The sequence below is a fragment of the Acomys russatus genome, chromosome 18, assembly GCF_903995435.1.
Source record: "Acomys russatus chromosome 18, mAcoRus1.1, whole genome shotgun sequence".
Lineage (NCBI taxonomy): Eukaryota > Metazoa > Chordata > Mammalia > Rodentia > Muridae > Acomys > Acomys russatus.
In genome coordinates this window covers 3058864-3081779 of record NC_067154.1, presented here as the reverse complement: position 1 = coordinate 3081779, position 22916 = coordinate 3058864, and the positions used below count along the sequence as shown (strand labels likewise).

At 45.2% G+C, this 22916-nt stretch overlaps 2 protein-coding genes across 2 annotated transcripts in view; both read left to right on the top strand.

Moving 5' to 3' along the window:
* Positions 1 to 18736, top strand: part of LOC127201973 (phospholipid-transporting ATPase IB-like) — a 135265-nt gene extending 116529 nt beyond the window's left edge. Inside the window, exons 3-9 of the mRNA XM_051160577.1 lie at positions 8080 to 8179; positions 8714 to 8812; positions 10377 to 10422; positions 10976 to 11016; positions 16023 to 16096; positions 18136 to 18205; positions 18638 to 18736. Coding sequence (XP_051016534.1) covers positions 8080 to 8179; positions 8714 to 8812; positions 10377 to 10422; positions 10976 to 11016; positions 16023 to 16096; positions 18136 to 18205; positions 18638 to 18736 — 529 coding nt within the window. The remainder of the gene's footprint in view (positions 1 to 8079; positions 8180 to 8713; positions 8813 to 10376; positions 10423 to 10975; positions 11017 to 16022; positions 16097 to 18135; positions 18206 to 18637) is intronic.
* Positions 18737 to 19819: 1083 nt separating this feature from the next.
* Positions 19820 to 22916, top strand: part of Atp8a2 (ATPase phospholipid transporting 8A2) — a 29970-nt gene continuing 26873 nt past the window's right edge. Inside the window, exons 1-2 of the mRNA XM_051160576.1 lie at positions 19820 to 19976; positions 21434 to 21545. Of these exons, the coding sequence (XP_051016533.1) occupies positions 19870 to 19976; positions 21434 to 21545 (219 nt within the window). The 5' untranslated portion in view covers positions 19820 to 19869. The remainder of the gene's footprint in view (positions 19977 to 21433; positions 21546 to 22916) is intronic.

The following is a 22916-nucleotide window of genomic DNA, read 5'->3' as shown; positions in this document are numbered from 1 at the left end:
TTGAGAGGAAATCTCTTATGAATATTTGTGTTGAGTTTCTCATTATTATGTCCTCTTTTATATGTACACTCGCATCTAGAACCCACAAAATATGAATATAGTTCTGTGTTTGTAAATTAAATGAAAAGATAAATAGAATTTCTTAGCAATGGCTAGTGTGTTTTTACATAAATTACCCATCAGTGGCTGTATAAGAACAAAGTACAGGAAAATAGTCAAATACTTCAGTGGTTCTCAACCTTCCGAATGCTGTGCCCCATTGATACAGTTCATCACGTTGTGGTGACCCCCCAACCATAAAATTATTATAATACTACTTCATACCTGTAATTTTGCTGTTATGAATTGTAATGTAAATATTTCATGTGCAGGATATCTGATATGCACCCCCTGTCAGAGAGTCGTTTGCTCCTCAGAATCACTAACTTGCATTACCTTAAGCATCATATCTTGGAGGATTTGTGGAGTTGCAGAGATCCGCCGCAGTGCTGTGTTGAACAAAGTGCTGCTGTGGTGGTTGGCCAGCAGAGGGCACTGTGCTGTTGGTCTGCCTGCACAGTCCCCTCAGCCTGCAAGGCACAGAGTGGGACTAAGGAGGATGTTTCATGTGGCCACGTTAGAGATTGCCATATAAAAAACAAAACTTCTGCAGGCTGTTCCTGTCTGCCTGCCTGCCTGCCTGGCTGTCTCTCTCTGGGTCTCATTTACGCCCTATTGAAATGGGGTGGGGAGGGGGGGATGGATACACAGTGTAGACTTTCCATAGACCTGAATGGGGAAGCACTTGCTGGAGTGGATGAGCCCTCAGGCTGTTGACTGGGAAAAGAAGGATGTGACTCCAATGAAAAGAAGAAAGAAAAAAAATGTTACGGGGATTTGGCAGAGGATGAAAAGAGCCAGAAAACTTAGTAAGGTCAGTGCCCTTCAGAGTAAAGTGACTTCCGCTTACAGGCTGTACTCAGCATTTCCCTGTGTGGAGAGCAGGGAAGAGAAGAGTGCTGAAATCCAGCAGGCTCATCTCCAAGGGTGATGACAAAGGCTGTGCTAATGCTGCTGCTTGTCAGGCCCTCGGGGGACAGGCCAGAACTCTCCCGCTTCCGTCCAGGAGCCTGGGGCTCCTCCATGGCAGCTGGCCAGAGGAAGCAGATGTTGGGTGCAGTTATCAGATAGAAGTGGTTTCCAGACCATTCTGTGGTGGGGGGTACTAGAAGAACAAGCTGGGTCCTTGAGCCCAACCATCACCTTTCAATAAGCAGTTTGCTCACGTGGTGTGGTCATCCTAAAATTACCCCAAAGAACAATTGTTCCTTCCTAGTTGTATCTGGATGCCTGTTAGTTTTACAAAATGTAAAGTTACTGTAAAACAACATTAAACAGGGTTAAAAGTTTAAACAGTTGGAAAGCCTTAATCCCCAGCCCTACCTCTTCAGTCTGGACACACTCTACTGAAGACAACCGCTTTGAACCCCATCTTTATTTCTTCTGTTGGCTTCTACCATGTTTCAAAATTAAAACCATGAATTTTGTTTTTCTACATATGTGTGCGTGTATTTGACTGGATGTGTACTGTGATTCTTACGCTGGGGATAAGACCTGAAGCCTTACATATGCTAAGCAAGTATGATGCCGGTGAGCTACACCACAAGCCCTTCACTGTATTTTAAAATTAAATTTAGAATTTATCTTCATGGAATTCTTTAATGAATGAAGAATTAACTTATTGACCTTAGGCCTGAATGGTGAAGTGTGTGCGTGGGGGGGGGGGGGGCACTTGTGATGACTTTTTTAGTATAACTTGTTTTCCTCTCCTTACTTTTCAGCTTAAGCAATTTTTGCATGTTAAGATTACTATGTATTTATACTACCCAACCTTTCTATATCTGTATTTTATTTTTGCAGTGCTAGGAGTTGAACCTGGTTCTTGCTCATTTTCTAGGAAGCCCTCTCTAGTGCTGGGCTTCACACTGGCTCCTCTCTGTATTTGGAAGTAATTCTGTCAAACGGGCTCTATGCCTACCCTGGCAAGCTCCTCACTAGTTAGGTAGCTATGCTGTAGCTACCTTATAAGTAGTCACTCTAGAACCTTCCTGAGCTATATATCCAGGGTTTGGTTGCAATGTTATGTTTCCTTCCTTTAAAAAAGTAATTGCATGTAATTTTTATACATATATTTATGGTATTCATTAGGATTCTTCAATGCATATGTAATGTGCAATGATCCAGTGAGACAATAATTTCTATCTAGTTCTATTGATGATCTTGGTACAGTAAAGAGCTTCCTTAAAAAGTGAATGTGCAGAGTACATTGCAGTTTGACTGAGTATAAGAAGACCATTAAGGGTGGCGGATCTGGACACAGGGGGGTCAGCTCAAACTACTGTACCAACCAAGGACAATGCATGCAGTAAACATAGACCTCCTATTCAGATCTAGCCAATGGACAGCACGTTCTCCACAGTTGTGTGGAGAGCAGGGACTGACTCTGACATGAACTCTGGTGCCCCCTATTTGATCACTTCCCCTTGATGGGGAGACCTGGTGGCACTCAGAGGAAGAAGGGTAAACAGGCTACCAGGATGAGACCTGATAGGCTGTGATCATATGGTGGGGGAGGAGGCCCCCTTCTGTCACAGACCTAGGGGAGGGGAATAGGGTGAAAGAGGGAGGGAGGGGGAATGGGAAGATACAAGTGAGGGGATAACAATTGAGATGTAATCTCAAATTTTAAAAAATCTGACCTGTTTCTCTAGCTGTCTGTGTTGCTACTAAGAAGCACAATGTCTAATTGATTTTTCCCCTTTGCAAATATGTTGTTTTTTATTTTTGTGTCTTTGTGTCTTTAGGAAACATTTGTTATACAACAATTACAAACTTTTGCAACAGGCTAATGCCCTTGTAGTATCTCACTATGACTTGTGTGTAACTAGATTCCGTCCCCCTCTGCTCTGCCCTGTAAATGGCTTTTAGTAAATTCTGCCATTTGGAGAAACGTTTCTGCTTACTTAGACAAACTTGATTATCCAATGATGAAAATATATGTCACTCTAGATTGGTAAGGGAACAAGAGAGGGCATGGATGTCTCTATTTAACTGAACTTGGGACTCAGTTTTGGAATCCATGTCCCTAGGCCTACCGCATGCACATGATAACTGCCTCCTGACTTGGTCATCTCAGTCCTTGGTCATTTTCAGTAACTCTCTCCCCTCCCTGTCACCCATCTCTGCAAATTACTCTCTGAATTCATGTCTACTTGTTTTGTTTGGTGACCCGCTGGGTTTAACCAGGGCAGTTTATAGGACCATGGGTTTGGAGCTGTCTGTTGGAGCCCGGTGGGCTTAGCAGTGGGCACACAACTAGAAGACAGTGATGCTCTTCTGGGATCTATCAAGAGCCAGCGCTTGAGTGGTAAATTCTAGAGCCCCGTGTGCCCCTCCTGCTTCCGTGATGATTGTAGCTGGGGCTAGTCTATGTGAGCCCAGTGCAGGAGGGCACAGTTGTGAGTTGATGACTGCTGTGGCCGTGGGAGCCTGGAGGACAGCCTTCCAGAGCCCTTCATGTAACTCCACCTCCCAGCTCTAACTTGCTTCCTGTCTTCCCTTCTGCGGGTGTTCCCTGAGCCTTGGAGCAGGAGGTGAAAATATGTTCTTTAGGGGTGAGCTCATAAGTATCTCATATTCTCAGCACCGTGGACAGCCACGAGTCACTGCTTTGAGCACTGTTCATTGTCAGGGTGGCCTCTCTTGTTTAAGGCCGGGGGCAACTTTTGTCTACGGCAATACACATAAATGTAGACATGGCAACTCAGGCCACACACTTTGGTTTTCTGCACAGTCCTGTATGTATATGGGAGACCAACAGGAGTATTTCAGTTAGTACCTAAGCACCTCAGTAGAATTCAACAATTACCTTCAGCACCATATAAATAAATAAAAAAAAAAATAAATAAATAAATAAATAATGAACAAATAAAAAATAAATACATTGACTTTATAAATTTATAAATTCTTAGGATATTTAATATTGTCTTCATCCTTGAGTTCTGGTAGTCTAGAACTCCTTGGTGATTTTCCTTCCTCATCCTTCGCTTTCCCTCCCATCCGTTTCTTCCTTTTCCCCTTTTGTCTCTTCCTTCCCCTTTGGTGGTTTTGACACAGTGGCTTTTTACGTAGCTCAATCTGACCTCGAACTCCTGATCCCCTTGCTGTGGCCTCCCTGCTGCTAGGACTGCAGGCGTGCATCTTTATGCCTGGCAGGGGTTGCGGTTAGCAGCTCGATTTTGTTGTCCTGGGGCTCGAACCCAGGGCCTTGAGCATGTTAGGAGGAGCGCTCACCCCTGGGTTTCACCTCAGGTCTGCAAGAAGACTGTCCTCCAGCAGAGAAGGGAGGGTGTCGTCCACGGAGCTGGGGGATGTGAAGCTCCCAGGATGTGGGTCTGAAACACCAATCTATACATCAAGCCAGCATCTCGTGGGGACTTCAACTTGGCCTTCTGCTCTTTGAGGGACTGGTCAGTGACACTGTGGGCCGGAGGTGGTGTGGCTATCTGCAGGGTTCTCGTGGATTTACTGTTCACAGTTGGGCGATGCTGGCTAAGCGGGCTCAGCTGGCAGGTTTCTGGAGGCTTCTTCAATGGGAACTCACACACTTTGAGCCTCTGGTGGATTCAGAATGACCAGTTCCAACCTGTCTTGTGCTGGGGACCATTGCAGCCAGCTGCTCTGAAGATGCCTCCTCTCTCTTGTGTTCAGCAACTCCAGCTCCAGGGCAGCTTGGTGATTTGGGCCAACGAGTAGCTGCAGATCCATGTTTTTGCTGGGCTCTGTTTTGTGATGTTCAATCCCATTAGAACACCCGTCCAGCAACCTTGTCCTCTCCTGAGACATGCTGGAAGCTTCTGGCCTGGAAGAAACAGGGCCTGACGCATTCATCCTCACAAGCAGCTTCCGGAGCTCAGGCCCACACCTTGGACCTCAGCCACACAATGGGCTGTGGCACACAATATCTAGGGAGAGACTGGGTGACCCGCAGCAAACACTGTCCTTAGCCATTTCACCCCGGTTCCCAGGCCTCACTGCTTGCCGGATATCCACACTTACACACATCCAGCCTGCCCACCTTCTCTTTTGTGCCATGAACAGTGGTGTGTGGGCAAGGGGGGGGGGGTGGCACATGCACGCGTGGGAATCTTCAAGAGTGAGTTACCCACTAGGGGATGAACTCCTTTGTCGTTCACTCTTCCTCATTTGCACGGTCAGCCTTATAGATGGCCTTTTCCCTGGCACATGGCTGCTAAAGCACCTCCCACTCCATTCCACCTAATATTGTAAATTCTTCCAATGTGGATCCAACAGCTGGACTAAATTCGGGCTTGAAAGTGTGAACTACCTCGCTTCCTCAGGAGCTGCCCTCAAGTCCCACTTCACCAGTCATGGTCCCCGAACCAACAGCACTGGCCCCATGTGGAAGCTGGGTTTGGTGTCTGTAGAGGGACCTAGAATTTCTCCCTGTGCTTCTGAAAGACAAGTGTTTATTGGAGATATATATGTATGTGTGTATATATATATATTTAATGCCATACAGTGATCCTCTCCTGGATGAATTTGAGTAACTGAACATGTTCTTTCTGTCTCAGGATAAAACTTTTGGCTCATGTACTGTACTTCTAGTTGGTACATATTTTCTTTGTTTGGTTGTTTTGTTGGACTTTTTTTTTTCTTTGTTTTGTTTTGGTATAGCCAGAACTACTTTACTCTCCAGTGGGGACCTTCATGGTTTGGGTCCATCATTAATCACACTCAGCTTTCTGCTGAAGTGGGAGATATTCAGCCTTGAAGGAATTCTATGCCAGCTGTGTTACACACACACACACACACACACACACACACATACATTTAATACACAGATGGAATCTTAGGTTCAAATGTATATCAGACCAGCTTGCAAGATGCTGCCTATAGCTTTATTTTACAGATAGGAACTTTTGTGCTTTCTTTACTAGTAGTTGCTTTCAACCACTGTTTCTTTTCTTTTCCTGCATCTGGGAACCTTGGACTGCTGTAGGTCTAGCTTGCCAGTCTGGGTTTTGTTCAGTTGCTCTGGCCTCAGTTACTGTCAGATGCTATAACAGTCTACACCATCCTGTGCTATATAATGTGTTTTGGGCTTTGGCCCCTCTCCTTTGGTTCTTCTGATGTGTGCATTTGGAACAGGCCAGATAGCCTTGCTAAAGGGCAGGCTTCGAACCTACAATTCTGGCACTCAGCATTGGAGAGGTGGAGGCAGGTGGGTCAGGAGTTCAAGGTCATCCTAAGCTACATAGTGAATTTGAGGTTATCCTGGGCAACATGAGACCCTCTTTCTTTCTTTAAAATTATAATTTATTCATATTACATCCTGATTGTTATCCCCTTGCTTGTATCTTCCTGTTCCCACCCTCCCTCCCTCTTCCATCCTATTTCCCTCCCCTGGACCTCTGACAAGGAGAGCCCACCTCCCACACTGTCTGACCACAGTCTATCAGGTCTCATTGGATAGCCTGCACCTTTTCCTCTGCTTACCTGCATCGTCTCCCTGCCAAGGGAAGGCAATCAAATCAGGAGCACCAGAGTTCTTGTCAGATGCAATCCCTGCTCTCCTCACCGCTAACCATGGAGAATGAGCTGTCCATCGGCTGTAGCTGAACAGCGGGTCTAGGTTCTCTGCATGCATTGCCCTCAGTTGGTGAAACAGTTTGTGCAGGCCCTTCTGGGTCCAAATCCGCCAGGCTTGATGATCTTGTGGAGTTCCTGAACCTTCTGGATCTTTCCATCTCTCCATTCATCCATATTACTCTCAGCGCTCCATCCAGAGTCCAGCAGAGAGAGAGTCCCAGCATCTGTCCCGATCCCACACTGGGTGGAGTTTTGAAATCTGCAGGCAAATGGATGGAATTAGAAACAATTATCCTGAGTGAGGTAACCTAGACCCAGAAAAACATGCACGCTGTATACTCACTTATAAGAGGATATTAGCCCAACATAGAGAGACACCATTCCAAAAACCGAAATCAACCAAAATAAATAAACATCATAATAACTAAATAAAAGGAATAGTAGGCTTAGAGTTGTGCTTCCCAAGAGTAGGCCGGGAGTTACTCTGGATCTCAGTTTGTGTCTTTGGTTCAGTCTGTTTTCCTGTTCACTGACAACTCTGTCCTATAGACAGGGGACAAACATGGGTGAAGTACACATTCTCCCTGTTTCAGTAATCTCTGAGTACAGAGAAGTAAATAGTGTCATCCCTCCATATCCATGCAAGATTTATCCAGGACTGCCTGAGCTATCCGAATGCATGAATGCTAAAGTCCTTTCTATAAATGGAATTGCTTGTGCACAGAACCTACACACCTCCTCCCATACGTTTGGGTCATATCTAGATGACTTACAATTCTCAGCGCAATATAAATGCTATGGAAACCATTATAATGTGTTAATTAGGGGATAACAAAAAAGCCTGTACACACTCGGTACAGATACAGTCACCTCCTCTCAAATGTGTTTTATCTATGGATGCAGAGTCTTCCGTGCAGAGGGCTTATGTATGAATCGAAGCAGAGACAACATGATGTGGGAATAGCCACTGGGTTTGAAGGCACAGAGCCCTTTAGAATGTGACCAAATTTAATGGGCGCTAAAGATGTGGCTGGGATGAGATGGGAGACAGATCACTCATTTGAGAGGCTACAGGGTGAGGGGAGAGGGTAGCCAAGTGAGGCGAAAGCCTGAGCAAAGGTTGCCAAGCGAAAGTGGAAACTGCTCAGGTGCATGTGGAATACACATCATATCGTGTGCGCACAGGGTCTTGCTGAAGCTGAGTGCACACTCGTGGCTTGCAGCAAGTGGCTCCCAGATGGGGCTCACTGGCCTCATCACCCCAAGGGAAAAGATGAACGTGCGTATCAGAGTTTGAACTGAGAACCCACTGGAAGCACCTCTGATCAGCTGTGTCCCCCACAAAGGACATACTGTAGGGGGTCACTGTGTTGTTATTTCAAGGGTTACCTCTTTGACTCACAGGAGCCCTTTTCTTTGCACTTACAGCACGGCCAAGTACAGCGTGTTAACATTTCTACCTCGGTTCCTGTACGAGCAGATTAGGAGAGCTGCTAATGCCTTTTTCCTCTTCATTGCCTTATTACAGGTAAAGCTCGTTAGGCACTCAAACATCACAAAACCAGTTCTGTGCAGAGGGAGGTTCTCCTCAAATTATCACTAGAGTGAACAGGCACGGTCTTTAAAAAAAAAAAAAAAAAAAAAAAAAAAAAAAAGAACAGGCTCGGGAGGGAATTCCTTGAAAAAAGTGCAGCCACTAAAAGGGGAGTGGAAACTAGTTCTCATGGGTCATACTTTGTCATGTTTACTTTTTTGTTTTTTTAAAAATTAATGCACATTTGTTACAGTAGTCACTATATTTCATTATGATATTTCATACATATATACCATGTATATATTTTTGGCCATGGAGGTTATATTTTTTAACCCATTTCCTATTCTAAACACATTGCCATGTTAGGTAAACTTTCAAATGTAAACTACATAGCTAGTTTTTGAGTTAGCAGGCCTTTTATTGTGCACCAGAAGCAGACCAGCCTAGTGAGAGTAAAGGTTGAGCACCCTGATTGCCTTCTCTGTGGAGACTTTCGACTGGCGCGTTCTCTCTTGTGTTCTTTTACAGCAAATTCCAGACGTATCGCCAACAGGACGATATACCACCCTGGTGCCATTGATCATCATTTTAACAATTGCAGGCATCAAAGAGATTGTGGAAGATTATGTAAGTTTAGTCTCTGGACAATAAGACATCGTCATATGAAATTTGATGTGCACGTGACTGAGCCATTTGCTTATAATAAGAGACCGGGCTACAGCTTAACCAGCTCCAAGAGGAGTGGTGGCGTTTGCTGGGGAAGAAGGTGTGGTTGATGTTGGTCCTAGGTGCTGCAGTACAGAGAGAGGCTCTCACCAGGATGCTAAGTCTTCATTCCAAAGGAGCAGAAGGGCTCATCCTTCTTGGAAAAGTCTGACACCCAGCTAGTTCACTCCAGTCATTTTATGCAAACACACATAGCTTCATTGGGGCTGGGAAAGGTTCCAACTACCCAAGTTATCTTGCCTGTGCTGCCTGTGAGAGCAGACAACCCATAGCCATCTCAGTCCAGATTTGCCAGGAGCGTCTTAGGACCAAGGTCTTTGCAGCTACAAGCTGTCACGTAGCACCAAGTGCAAAACTTTACAGAGAGACGGCATTCTTTAAGGTTCAAGCTGTCTCAAAACAATGTCTCAGTCTCTACTGACTAACCCAAACATAGCTAAGGCTTTGCCGAAACATGTCACTCAGAGCCAGACACAAAGGCTTTACTTTACCTCTCACCACAGGAATGTGTATGCTGAGAGTCCTAAACACCGGTGCGGTGACTCTGTGGCACTTCTATGTTCTGGATCATTTTGTTCAACCTTGACTGGTGTTTATCACTATTAGTCCTTGTACCCTACCTTCGAGCACCTGGATCCAGGTAGCAAATGAAGCCTTTAGTTCGCATTCTCTGCAAGCAGCACTGTCCTTGTTATGTCTGAGGTAATTCCCCAAGAATCTTCCTCCTCACGCTTCGCTTACACCTCACTGACGCCAACCATGTCGTCGCCACCAGTGTCTGCCTCCCTCTTTCTGCTTTGCATGCACACACATATATGCACACATGCACACACATACATGCACACACATGCATGTACACACACATGCAGACACACATACATGCACACACACGTGCACACACATACACGTGCACATACACACATACATACACACACACGCACACACACACGCACATACACACATACACACACATATATGCACACATGTGCACACATGCACACACATACATGCCCACACATGCATGCACACACACATGCAGACACACATACATGCACACACACGTGCACACACACATGCACATACACACACACATACACACACACACACACACACACACACACTTTATTCCCCCACATACATATTTCATGGAATATGTAGTAAGCTAGCCTGAGAATGAAACCCGATGTTTGTTGTTGGATTTAGAATACTGAGTCATTGTTTCAGGCTGTCCACAAATGGCTGTGAGGAACTGGAAACTTTGAAAGGCTAGTAAACGATTAGAGCCAAAGTTTAGTCCCTTAGGCTTGGAGTGGCCACGCCTAGATCTAGTCCCAGCTGAAATCTACAGCGTTGGCACCGTTAGGTCTCCCCGGCTCCCCGTTACCCTCTGAGTTTCCTGCTTTCCATTTCAATTATCCATTTGGAACATTTGAATGTAAGAACCTTTGCTTGTTTCCTGTAACAGAAGCGACATAAGGCAGACAATGCAGTCAACAAGAAGAAAACAATAGGTAAGCCCCCAGGCTCAAGGCCTTTTCCATTGTTAATTCAGAAACAAGTCCTGTGTTTGTTATCCTTGATCAGTAGCTATTGATATTGAGAAATAGAAGAATACCAAAATAAAATGTCAGTGTTTCTGTATTAGTGGGATTTCAATACTCTCAGATTTTAGAATACAAAATTTTCAGAAATTAGTTTATGTCCCTAGAAGTTTCACATATCCTCAGCCTTGGTTTGTTACTCATTTTCTTCATTGGTTTGATTTTTATACTGCCTCAGTTTCCTGTTGCTGCTGTTGGAATTGTGCAACGCCTACTCCCGGGCTAAATATTAATTTGGTTTGCTTACATGCGCACGTAAGCGTCTGTGCATGCACACACAGAGGATGCAGAGGTGGCCCAGGTGAAGGCCCTGGTTTGCATAGTTGGCCATCCACCTTTCCGCCAAGGATATGACTCGTTAGGATTAATAAGCACCACCTTTACAGAACCCTTTTGGATTTGCAGAAAGCTGACTTTTTGAGTCTCACCAATATTAACCAGTTCATTGTTTCTTCTTTTACAGTGTTAAGAAATGGCATGTGGCATACCATCATGTGGAAAGAGGTAAGGATCAATTTTAAAGACAATACCTGAAAATATCAACTTGAAGGCTTGTCACAAATTGTTGATCTTGACAGCAGTATAAAGTTTCCTATGAGGCCAAGGCCATGCCCACTTTATATGCGTTTCCCCATGAAGTCTGTTTTCCCATGAAGACTGACATGTCCTTCTTCCATTCTGGCCTCTTCTAGAAGGACCTAATGTGGCAGTTCAGGCTGTGAATTTCCTTATTCTCCAAGGATAGTTCTGGAACCTCACAGGACTTGGCGGTTTCTAACCCTATGTGAGAAACATTGCCCCCGCCCCCAGGTCTTCTGTCTTCTTTTTGCCTAAATTCAAGTGTTTAGAGCAGTTGTTTTTTAACTTCTGGGAATCCCACTTCCACTGTATTTGGTGGAAAGGTCTCTGGGTGTGAGCAGGGTTCCCTGGCAGGTGTGTGGGGGTGCTGCTGCTTTTATCCTCAGAGTGGTAGCAAGAGGGACTTCCCTTCCTGTTGCTGGCAGTGTGGCATCTGCACTCACTGAGGAGAGGTATTGTAGTTGGTTGTTGGCTGAAACTGTACTGTATTGGTGTTGTGTACCTGATAAGCCGGATTTTCATCCAGCTATCTTAGCTGGGCTTTATTAATGGGCACAAAATATTTATTTTAAAGATGCCATTCGTCATTCTGACATTCAAAACTGATTTTATTTTTAAAAAAGAGGAAAACAATGTTTTGAAAGGGCAGCTTTAAGTATTGCTCCTTGCTTAAACATCTAAGTTGCACTAAGTGCCCCCTTGTAGGCATTGGTGTGAGGAGCAATGCTGCCAGTGTGGCTACAGCACTCTCTGTGGTTTTTATTTGATTTTACCTGGCTTAGGAGAACCACCCACCCTTTAAAGAAAGCTTCCCCTTGTAGTGCTCTGTGGGACACTGTAACCCCCGTGCCCTCATTGGCCTCTCAAATTTTGGGTTCAGCATGAACTTTGGAGGTTCAGTGTGATGGCTCTTGGTCAAAAGGCAGAATTTCCAGGGGGAGAACTGGCGCTCGTGCAGTGGGAACTGGTGAATCCTCATGGGCCCTCCATCTCTCCAGGGGTCTTCTGGCTGCTTCTTCCTCAGAAAGGCACACGCAGTGGCCAGATGAAAAGCGACTTGCATCCAAGTGGCTTGACACCTCTTGAAGTAGTGGGACATGGAGTGGTGGTCACCAATTTCTGAGTTCAGGAGTTGGTGATCTTTCAGGCTCCCAGTGTTCCTTCCTGCTTGGGACATGTTCCACATGCTTGGGACATTGCCACTTTATCACAGGCCTGGCTGGATACATTGTGATTTCGATTTTTAATGCCTTATTCTGAAGCATCTTAAGTGGGCCTGTTAGCAGATACCAGAGATTGCCAAACGTGGGGTTCATGAAGGCATGTCCTTGTGAAGTTGTCCTCTCAACCAAGTAGGCCATCCTTGGCAACCAGCACTGGTCAATCACACACGGATCAGATTCCCAGAATTCCTGATCCAGACAGCCTGGAGTTTGCGTTTTTTGACAAGTTCGTAGGAGAAGCTCCTGCTGGCGACGTGGGCAGCTCACTGCAGCACAGCAAACCTGAGGAGCTTGCCAGGGGTCGTGAAAAGAGGACGTTAAAGAGAGAGGTTAGGAAACACTGAGGTGTCCCCAAGAGCCACACACAGCTGCCCTCCTGTGAGAGTGCTACGTTTGTGACAGAGCCCTGGGCTTCGCTTGGCCCTGGTGATCTCAGAGAATTAGAGCTCCAGAGCTGGGATCAACTCTGGGAGTTCTTTAGTTATTTCATAACTGAGAGACAGGAGGGACCCTCTGAGGCTGCATTGAATTCAGGAATACAGAATAGCTCCCCCTTCACACACTATATGATTTCTTTTAGCTAATACACACACACCTGCATGGGTTGGTCATGTGTGAGAACACCAGACACCAAAGTTGTAAGAACCGTCTTTGGGTTCTAAGTCTGCAGTTTCTCATTGTAGTTGAAACCTCTTAGTACCCGGTTCCTGGGAAGTGAGTACCCTTTATTTAGAGATTAAAGAACGCCATTTCGCTTGTCCTCACACCTTGAGTTAGGGAGAAAAAAAAAAAAAAAAAAAAAGAATCCACTTCTTTATGAAAGGATTGCTTTTTTCTTTCTAGCTTTTATTAACTGCTTCTTCATTTTCTAAACTACTTATGGAAGATGTTTTGACTTAGAAACATCTTCGGCATGCCTGAGCGCCCCTTGTGTTTTACTGTGGATCTGCCTTGTTCTCTGTGTTTCTTTCTTCTGCATTCAGACTGCATACTGACTGGTGGCTTGAGACAAACTTCAAGCATCCCATGGGTTTGGGTTTTAATCTTGCTGCTCTTGTCTATGCTGTGCCTGGTTGCTTATAACTCCCTCACATATTTTGATAAGCACTTTTCTTTACTAGTAGGGTAGCTGTTCAAATCCCTCCCGTGTCCCAGTAGCAAATTAGTGGGCTTAAGGGTGGTGGTGGTATTGGGGATGGAACTGGGCCTGGTGCATGCTGGGTAAACGTTCCACGACTCACTCACCTTCAGCCCTCAAAGTAGAGTCACATGGTCACTGTTGGTCTGTGTGATCCAGTTGTTTCCACCCGTGTAGCTTTTGGAACAACAAGGCACAACTTTTTACCTGTTTTGTGCACTCTGTGCCTATTTGTGCACCAGGCACTGGTTCCCTGTGTCATCAGAGAATTCTGCTGACTTTGCCTTTCACACTGGCACAGTCCATTAAGTTACATCCACCCCCAGAGTTAGACCTATGTTTAGCCACCTGTTTCACGCCTTGAACCATAGACCCGTGTCTGCTTCTTAGCCTTAATAACAGGTGGAGGCCAGTGAGGCGGCTCAGTAGGTGAAGGTGCTTACTTCCAAGCCTGAGCTCCAGAACTCCTGGGATTGTCCTCTGACCCCTACACATACACTATGGATATAAGCTTACACATCCATCTCTCTCTCTCTCTCTCTCTCTCTGTCTCTCTCTCTCTCTCTCTCTCTCTCTGTCTCCCTTTTTCTCACACAGACACAAATAAGCAAAATATAAAACAACAACAACAACCAAAAATCCAAGGTGGAAGATGAGGACCTGAGTGACCAAGTAATCAGGTTGTCTTCTAATTATCCACTTATCTACAGTTCCCCACACGTGCCACAGCAGTAATGCACCTTCATACACACACACACACACACACACACACACACACACACACACGTGCACACATTCACATGCACACACACAAATATTTTTAAAAACTAAATATTGTGTGCCACCTTTCTAAGCAGCGGTGTTGTCCATTTTCAAACCAAGGGTCCTGGAGCCCTGTTAGAATGTGCTGCTCCCAGACGGATGCAGTTTTACCCTTTAATTGGTGTACTGCACTAGCCTTCCAGTCAGATTACCCGCTTTTAAATTATCGCTGTACAACCTGGAGAAAGAATCTAGTGGGTAAAACCACTAGCCACAAAGTATTGACAGACCAAGTTCAGATCCCTGGAACCTATATAAGAGCCAGACATGGTGGCAAGTGTCTGTGGTCCCAGCACTCCTATGACGAAAGAGCTCCTTGGAAGCTTGTGGGCCAGTTAGCTTGAACTGTGCAGTGTAGCAGCAAACAAGAAGAAAACGTTGTGCCTCAAACACAAGATGGGACGTGAGGACTCACACCCAAGGTTGCCTTCTGACCTACACACATGCACCATGGAATGCAGACACAAAAGTCATAAACAGTTAAAGAAAAAAATAATGGCTGTAACACTTTGGCTGTGTGACCTTGGTCATGCTGTTTTGCTTTAAGGCTTAGATACCACGACTTAGCCGAGTCCGTCAGCGGTCCCACGAGATGAGTGCTGTCACGCTTGGAACACACGAGAAAGCGAGGCACACACTTCCCATAGCTTTCCCATGGTGACACAGCTGCTCAGGGATCCAGAGAGGGACAGAAATCCAGCTGCGCAGGCCAGCGTCAGAGCCACCCGTGTAACACCTCCTTCGTGAGCAGCTATGGAGGCGTTTGAGTCAATTTGAGGCGAGGGGATAGTTGGAAGAAAACACAATCTTTATGCTTCTTCACTTCTCTTTTCTCTTTCCTTTCTTTCCTTTCTTCTTTTTAAAAAAATGTGTTAATGAGCCATCACTACTAAATTGCAATATTGGGGTTCAGTGGTTGAGTGAACTCTGCATCTGTTGGGTCAGGACCACCTGCAACCCCAACTCTAGAGACTCTGACGCCATCTCCTTCACAGGCAACTGCACTAAGGTGCACATATGCACACACAGATGCAAAGACAGGTGGCAGACAGACAGACAGACAGACAGACACAGGCACATATACATACACACCTATAATTAATAAATTAAAAAGTGCACTGTGGTCATTTCTCCGTTTCTGTAGGGACTAGTTCCAGGTTGATAACAACAGATGTCAACATGAATTAAACGCTCGGGTCTTTCATATAAAATAGAGAAGCATTTGCATGGAACATGTATATATCTTCCCATAAATGCAAAATTTCTAGATTACTAGATTTCAGAAAACCCAACGCAGTGCAAATGCCATGGGAACAAGCAGTGTTGTGGTATGTAGTTTAGGGGACAGTGCCTACCAGGGATGCAGTGTGTGATGCCCAGCACAGAGGCAGCTTTTGATGTCTTTGCTAAGGCTGTCACTCTCCTTGTACTGTGTTGTTGAGACACTGCCTCACCCTGCAGCTCAGGCTGGCCTGGAAACCATAAGCGCTGGGGTTCTAGGTGCACCACCACTCTGGGTCATATACACTTCTCTTGGCAAATACTTTGCATTTGTAGTTGGTAGAACCAACAGATGTGGAGCTTGTGGGCATGGGGGGGGGCAGTTGCAGCATAGTAGAAACATCTGCCCGTTGTTCTTGTAAGATGTGGCTTAGTTACGCACTAACTTTCTTCTTCGTGTATTTAACCACCCGTATCACATGTGCTTTCTCTTCTTCCATGCCTTCTGTCCTGTCCCTGGTCTCTAGGTGGCAGTGGGAGACATCGTGAAGGTCCTCAATGGGCAGTATCTTCCAGCAGACATGGTCCTGTTCTCCTCCAGGTCAGGTGTGCCAGTGGGCACAGGCTTTGAAATGAACGTTAAGAACAATATAGAACTAACTGGGGCTGGAGAGATGGCTCAGCGGTTAAGAGCACTGACTGCGCTTCCAGAGGTCATGAGTTCAATTCCCAGCAACCACATGATTGCTATAATGTAATCTGATGCCCTCCGCTGGCCTGTAGATGTACATGCTGACAGATCACTATATACATAATAATAAATAAATCTTTAAAAAAAAATAACTGAACTGAAGACATCTTGATTCATCTCTTCCCTTCTATCCCATGACTTCTCCTCTCCTTACAAGCTGAGCATCCCTAATGAGCTGTGGTTTCAGATTTTGGAGTTCAGATTTTGAGATGTTCAGTTGTTAAAGTCTATGTGAATAGTTAAAAATATGAAGCGATAGAAAAGCTGGGAGGACTTCAAGCCTCCAGCATCTTGGACAAGTTAGAGATGCTCAGCCTGGACCCTTGTCAACAGCCTCCTCCCCCTGGGACCCTTAGTGGTTTGTTTTGGTTTGGTTCACTCCCTTGGGTTTTTCCGAACCCTTTTCCTGGTTTTCCCCCAGTGACTCCACGGTTTTCCTCACTGGTCAAGACACTGATCAAAGGGAGTGAAGCTCAGTGACCTTCTTGGTCCGGTCCAGCCAACAGTCTGTCCTCTAGCCCTCAGTGTTGTCTATGAACAACTTCTCTGAACCGCAGGAGGCGTTTTTTCTCAGCGTAGACACACCCTGCAGGCTGCCGTGGTCTTCACTCTCTCTGCCCCAAACAGTCTCTGCACCCCTGGGTGGCTTTGTGCTAGGAACAGTCATCACCACACAGAGGCATGCAGAATTGAGCGCTGCCACCCTCAGCTTTCTTGGCTCCAGGTGTGAAACAGTGCAAAGAAGGAAAGCCAGTGTCAGGGGAACAGGGACCTGTTGTGGAGGTCAAAGTTCTATTATGTGTTGTTAAGACTATAACTCCCTCTGTTTACACACCACTGGGAAGTGCAGGGGCTTAGGCTGCTTGCGTTTTCTTCCTTTTTTTCCCCTTTGGGTAGGATTTATCCCTTGTTAGAAGCCAAGTTTACCATTGACTTTCCCTAGGGATAAAACAGTTAAAGATAGGGCCTAAACCATTGGAGGGGGAAAGAACCATAAACATGGGATACGATTCACCATGTTCAATAGCAACAGAGAAACTCTTAGACATTTAGAATATAAGTCAGCCTGCAGTTTGTGCCAGGAAAACCGCTCTGGGACCTCAGGTAAGCTGGCTTACCAACGTGCTTTGCTGGGCTGACAGCGGTTTTGGGGCGTTCCTTGTATCTGAGCGGGTGTTTTGTATGAGCAGTCAGATCAATGACTTTTAACCCCTGATACTTTCGTATTAGTATATGGGGAAACCGAGGCACAGAGAGATTAAACCTCTTCCCAAGGTCATATGGTCCCTAAAAGTATCATGAGGCAGCAAGAACGCAGGCAGGGGACTGCAGAGGCCTTTCTCGACCCCTAACTCTGCTGACTAACTCAAGCCAGAAGGTGGGAGGTGGGACTACGGTGTGTGCCGTGTCCACATTTACTCTGTTTTTAAAATGGATTAAAGAGATGCCTTTTGACATTGTGACACATGTAGGGAAACAAAGGCCTACCAAGTGTGTGCCTTTTCTTTTAACTCCAAGGGCTCTAATTTTCTTCAGAAGATGAGTTTGTGCTGAGCCTGCAAGAGGCAGGAGGTTCCTTGGCCTTTAAGAACCACTCAGTGGGTGCATTTTATTCCCTTTCTAGAACAAAGCCACCGCCCCCCCCCCCCCAATCTACTCTCAGTCATTGTCCAGCCAAGACTAGGCATGTGGTGCTGAAGCTGGTTCCTTGGTGCTGAGCTCCAAAGATGAGTGTGCAGCTTCCACTGTCTTCAGTCGCTGTGACAGAACAGTGGTTGTACAGTGTGCTTGAAGGACTGCCACCACACAGTTTCCCCATCTCAGGTTTCATGAGCTGAGAGTTTGTGGAGAGGACGGTACTAACCGTGGCCTTTCCTTCTTCTTCATAGCGAGCCTCAGGGGATGTGCTACGTTGAAACCGCTAACCTGGATGGGGAGACGAACCTTAAAATACGACAGGTAAAGCAACCTCATGGCTCATGCCTTTACAGGAAACCGGGCTATAAATATATGGTACAAATGTCCACCATGCTCCTTGTGGGGAAAAAGTTGTTCAGCCATGAAAGATTATACGTTAAACCCTGATGGAACCTACAGAGGATTGTGCCTCCAGGTATGAGGGAAACTTGTTGAGGAGGCCAGGGATCTTAGAAAAGGGAGTTTCCTCAGCCCAGTGTGTCGTGACTCATTTGTGTCTCCCTAAGCTTTGCCCACAGTTCTCGGGATAGGGGCTAACCTGGACACAAGGGGAAGAGAGCAACTGTCTGGGCATGTGGTGTAGAAAGAGCCAGTGAAAATAGGAAGCTCCCCATCTCCCGTTGGATAGCAGAGAGCCAAGCATCAGATACACTGTTTCCATGACTTGAGCTATTCCTACTCTCTTCCTCCAAGCCTCCCGAGTCCCCTGTGAAAATGGTTCACTACCATCTTGACTCAAGAGACCCTATCAACTGTGAGAAACAGCAGGTTCCAATCTTGTGTTCGTTTTGAGAGCCGGTAGGAAACTGCCCAGGCCACAGGGGAATCTGCATATCTGAAAAGCTACAAAGTATCTGAAAGATGTTTAAAGCAGCAGTGTGGGGGGGACATTCAGATGTCACCTCTGTGAGGTTGGTAGGCGTGCCCGGGCCAGACCGTGGGCTCAGAGACTGAAAAGGAGTGTTGAGTTTCTGCTGTCCGGGCTGGGAAATGCAGAGTAATGCCTGAAACAGACGTTTAGATGTAGCTTCTCCAGTCATTAGAGGTCTCCAGACAGGCCACCATGTTTACAGTGCTCTTGGCTGAGTTAACCCGAGCTGCTCTGCCTTTCCAGACTGATGGCCAAAACCGAACCATTGTTCCAAAGCCAGAAGAGGGAGCTGCAGAGAAAGAAGAGCTATCACAGGAGAAACAGTGGGGGCGGGAACAAACCATGATCAAATATATTGCATGACTTTTTTTTTTCAGTTAAAAAATCCTGTGACTTTATTCAGCACAAAATAAATATAAATTTAAAAACACCTTTTTAAAAAACCACATATTGTATTATAATATAAAGAATAGTCTTTTGTGAATAAAAATTCAAAGCATTTGACCCTCTTGGGTTTTTTGCTTCAGAAAACTGAATTTAATAATTCAGCTCATGTATCTTTCTTTTTACTGTAGGCATATGGTCTAGCTTTTTTCTTTTTCTTTCATTCTTTCTTTTCTTTTTTGAAGAAGCATTGATGAGGTTCGTCAAACTATTTTGTTAGGAAATATTCAGAATAAAGGTTTTCAGTGTAATGAGTGGGGCATGCTGCAGACTATGAAAGGACTCTGACTCTGATCAGTGTCACAGGACAGCAGTAGCATTGCTTTCTGTTGCGTCTTCCAGTGCTGCAACTATCACTTGAATAGGGGGTTCCTCGAAGGCTTGGGTTCTTCCTGGTCTTCACTGTTGGAATCTATCAACATCTGTGTGTCAATGTGTGTGCAGCCCTGAGGGCCTACGTGACCCATCAGATTAGCATGTGGCGCAGCAGGCAGCTCGCTGTGTGCCTGGCACTGACAGAACGCCATGCTGTCTCTTCAGCACGGATGGCAGTGTGTGATCTTATCTGTTGGCTTGTGGTTCCTTTCAGGGCTTGAGCCACACAGCCGACATGCAGACGAGGGAAGTGCTCATGAAGCTGTCTGGAAGGATAGAGTGTGAAGGGCCCAATCGCCACCTCTATGACTTCACCGGCACCTTGCACTTGGATGGGAAGAGGTTTCACAACTCCTTTTTTAAATTATTTCTCCCCTCCACCTCCCTCCCTCCCTTTTAAAACCGTGGCCAAGAATTCCTGGTGCTTTGGGAAACCCTAGTTTCATAGTGTTTGAAAATAGTGAGATTTCTTCTTGTTTAGCTCAGCTCTGAGGGACTGAAACACCATTTAAATTCATTTAAAACTTCCCTTACACTTAAGAAAAGAAGAGATTTTTTTTTTTTTTTTTTTTAAAAGAAACAACCCAAAGACCGAGTATGGGGCTCATAAAAAGTGGCCTTTTCCTTCTAGCTTGTGACTTGCGAGGCCAAATAAATAGTTCAGGTTGCATTAAATAGCTCAAGAAGTCAGCAGGAGGATATTTTATATGTAGTCAGCTTACTACACATGGGAAACAGATATGTAGTTTCTTGTTAGCTTTCTTCTAAAACACATTGTTTCTGTTTTATTCTTATTTATTTATTTATTTTGTGGTGCTGTGCATTGCAACAGGCTTTCAGATGCCAGGTCATTACTTCCCCAGTGAGCCTCCCCAGAGCCCTGCTTGTTTTAGAAAGTTGATTGAAATGGGGGCTGTGACTATTGCACAGTGCATGAAGTGCCTGTTAGGCGAGCAGAAGGACCTTCGTTTGGACTCCCAGTACCTCCATAAAAGCAACCCTGGAGTTGGGGAAGTTGCGCAGAGTGGCAGGTCCCCGAGGTCCATCGGCTAGCCAGCTGAGTCAGTGAGAGGGAGAGATTCTGTTTTGAAAATAAGGTGGAAATATCAATGATGTTGACCTTTGGCTTCCACATGCCTGCACACACCTGAACACGTAGATATCACACATGTACAAATTGCATGATTTATTGTCTGAGGGTGTCTTTTGTCATGATGTTGACATGTGGTCTCACTGCTAATACTCCATAGTTCACTGGGCTTTTCCCCATACTTTAAATAGTTCTTGACTGGGGCATGGAGGGCGGTTGAGGCACGAATGTTAGGACTCAACAGACATTCAGTGTGATACCCAAGCATGCAAATGCTTGGTTGGCATTTTGTGTTCAGCCATCCGGTGTGGTCCCGTCTGTACCCTCGGGTGCTCAACTAACCACCATGCCACTAGATGTGAGTTGACTGCTCACACTTCTTTCATAGTCTATAAAGCAAATTGCTTTCTAGAAATGAATAAGCTTGTGGCTTTTTTAGCATTTCCTTTCCCAGTGTTGCATAGCAGGCTTATGAGACATAATCCTCTCTGACATTTTATAGAAAAAAAAAAAAAAAACCTCATCCCATTCTATAGTGAGGAATGGATAAGACAGACATTTTTGGGGAGGTGGATGGATAGATAAAGCAAAGACTAAATTAACAAATTCGACTGGCTGGGGCATTTGGTTTGTGGTAGGCTTATGTTAGGGGAAACGCGTGCTTATTTGACAGGTTATCAGGAAATATAAACACTTTTCTTATTTTCAGCTCCGTTGCCCTTGGGCCTGACCAGCTCTTACTGAGAGGCACCCAGCTCAGGAACACGCAGTGGGTGTTTGGCGTTGTTGTATACACCGGCCATGACACCAAACTCATGCAGGTAAAATGTTTCTATAGAAAGCCGACTCTAGTTGCTTTTCTGTTTGTTCCTCCCTTTCCTTGTTTCCCTTGCTGGTGAGAAATTCAATCATGAAGCTCAAGTTTATTGGAGAATGTAAAATCAGGGGAAAGTGACTGTTTTAGATCCTCCTGGGATTCCCTCTGGCCCTTTGTCATCCCTTTGGTGACAGTCTCTCTGAAGTGGTTTTTGTTGTCTAGGATAAAGAGGGGCCGCTGGCTGTAACTTTGTCTTCAGGATGTAAAGAGGGTTTTTCTCTGTTTGCCCTCTGAATCCCACTAAGTTAGGAACTAGTGTTTATTCTCCATATATCAAATAAACAGTGCTAATTTAAAATGATTTGTTTACCCTTTTCACTGTTAATTCCTGAATTTTTTTATGTATAGACTTATAGCCCATATTTGTATTGTGACATATTTGGCCATATGTCTTTTGAACTTCCACATAAATCAGTGTCTCTCGGTGTCATTTCTTGTATTCTTCTGGTAGCTCTTGGCATTTGTTGTGTGACACTATTCTTGGAGAGACATGAGCAAACCTCTGTTCACATCTGACAGGGAATGGATGACAAACCAAAGTACAGATCCTACCAAAGTCCAGCTAGGTGAATCAGTGAGTTTATTGGGGTCATTTATAGGAATATGGGTGAGGGGTTACACAGAAGACCAGAATTGACTCGAAGACTGCTGCATCACCAAAGCCCACCCAGCATGGGTGATGGCTCACAAAATACGAAAATCTGGAACACACAGCCTGCAGGCAGGTTGGCTGTTCAGAGACCGTCTTCTTCAGGCACCTTCGCTGTTGTGCTTCTCCAAGGTCTTGGCTTCTATCAGGCAGCTCAGCTGGTCTGAGCCTCTTCTAAAAAGCTCAAAGGACTCAAAATATCTCTCAGCAGCCCTTACGGTTTATAGATTCTTGGGAGGGGAAGAGCCTAGTGAATCTGATCAGTTTCAGGGACTTCCCGAGGTCTTTGGATTGTTTACTTCTGAAGCTTCCCTGCAGGATGGAATGCGTTACTTCCCCTTAGAAAAATCTTATGTCTTAATAAGCTTCCTTTCAAGATGAAATGCTTTATATCAGGGGAAATTAACATATAATATCATTGTGCTTTGTTAGTTATACTTACTAAAGACAGTTGGTTTTTCTGCTTTTTTGTTTATCTTCCAAAGTTACATTTGGGTTGTATCTTGGTTGAAAAATGATTGAGTCTTGTGCTAAGCCATCTGGGCACATTAGCAAAAAGACTCAATCTTTACCTTTGGGGGCCAGGTAGCTACAGGAGTAATATGGAAAATATAGAAAGTAGGGATGTGTTTAGTGTAAACTATGCCATTATAAAGTTCTGTGGAC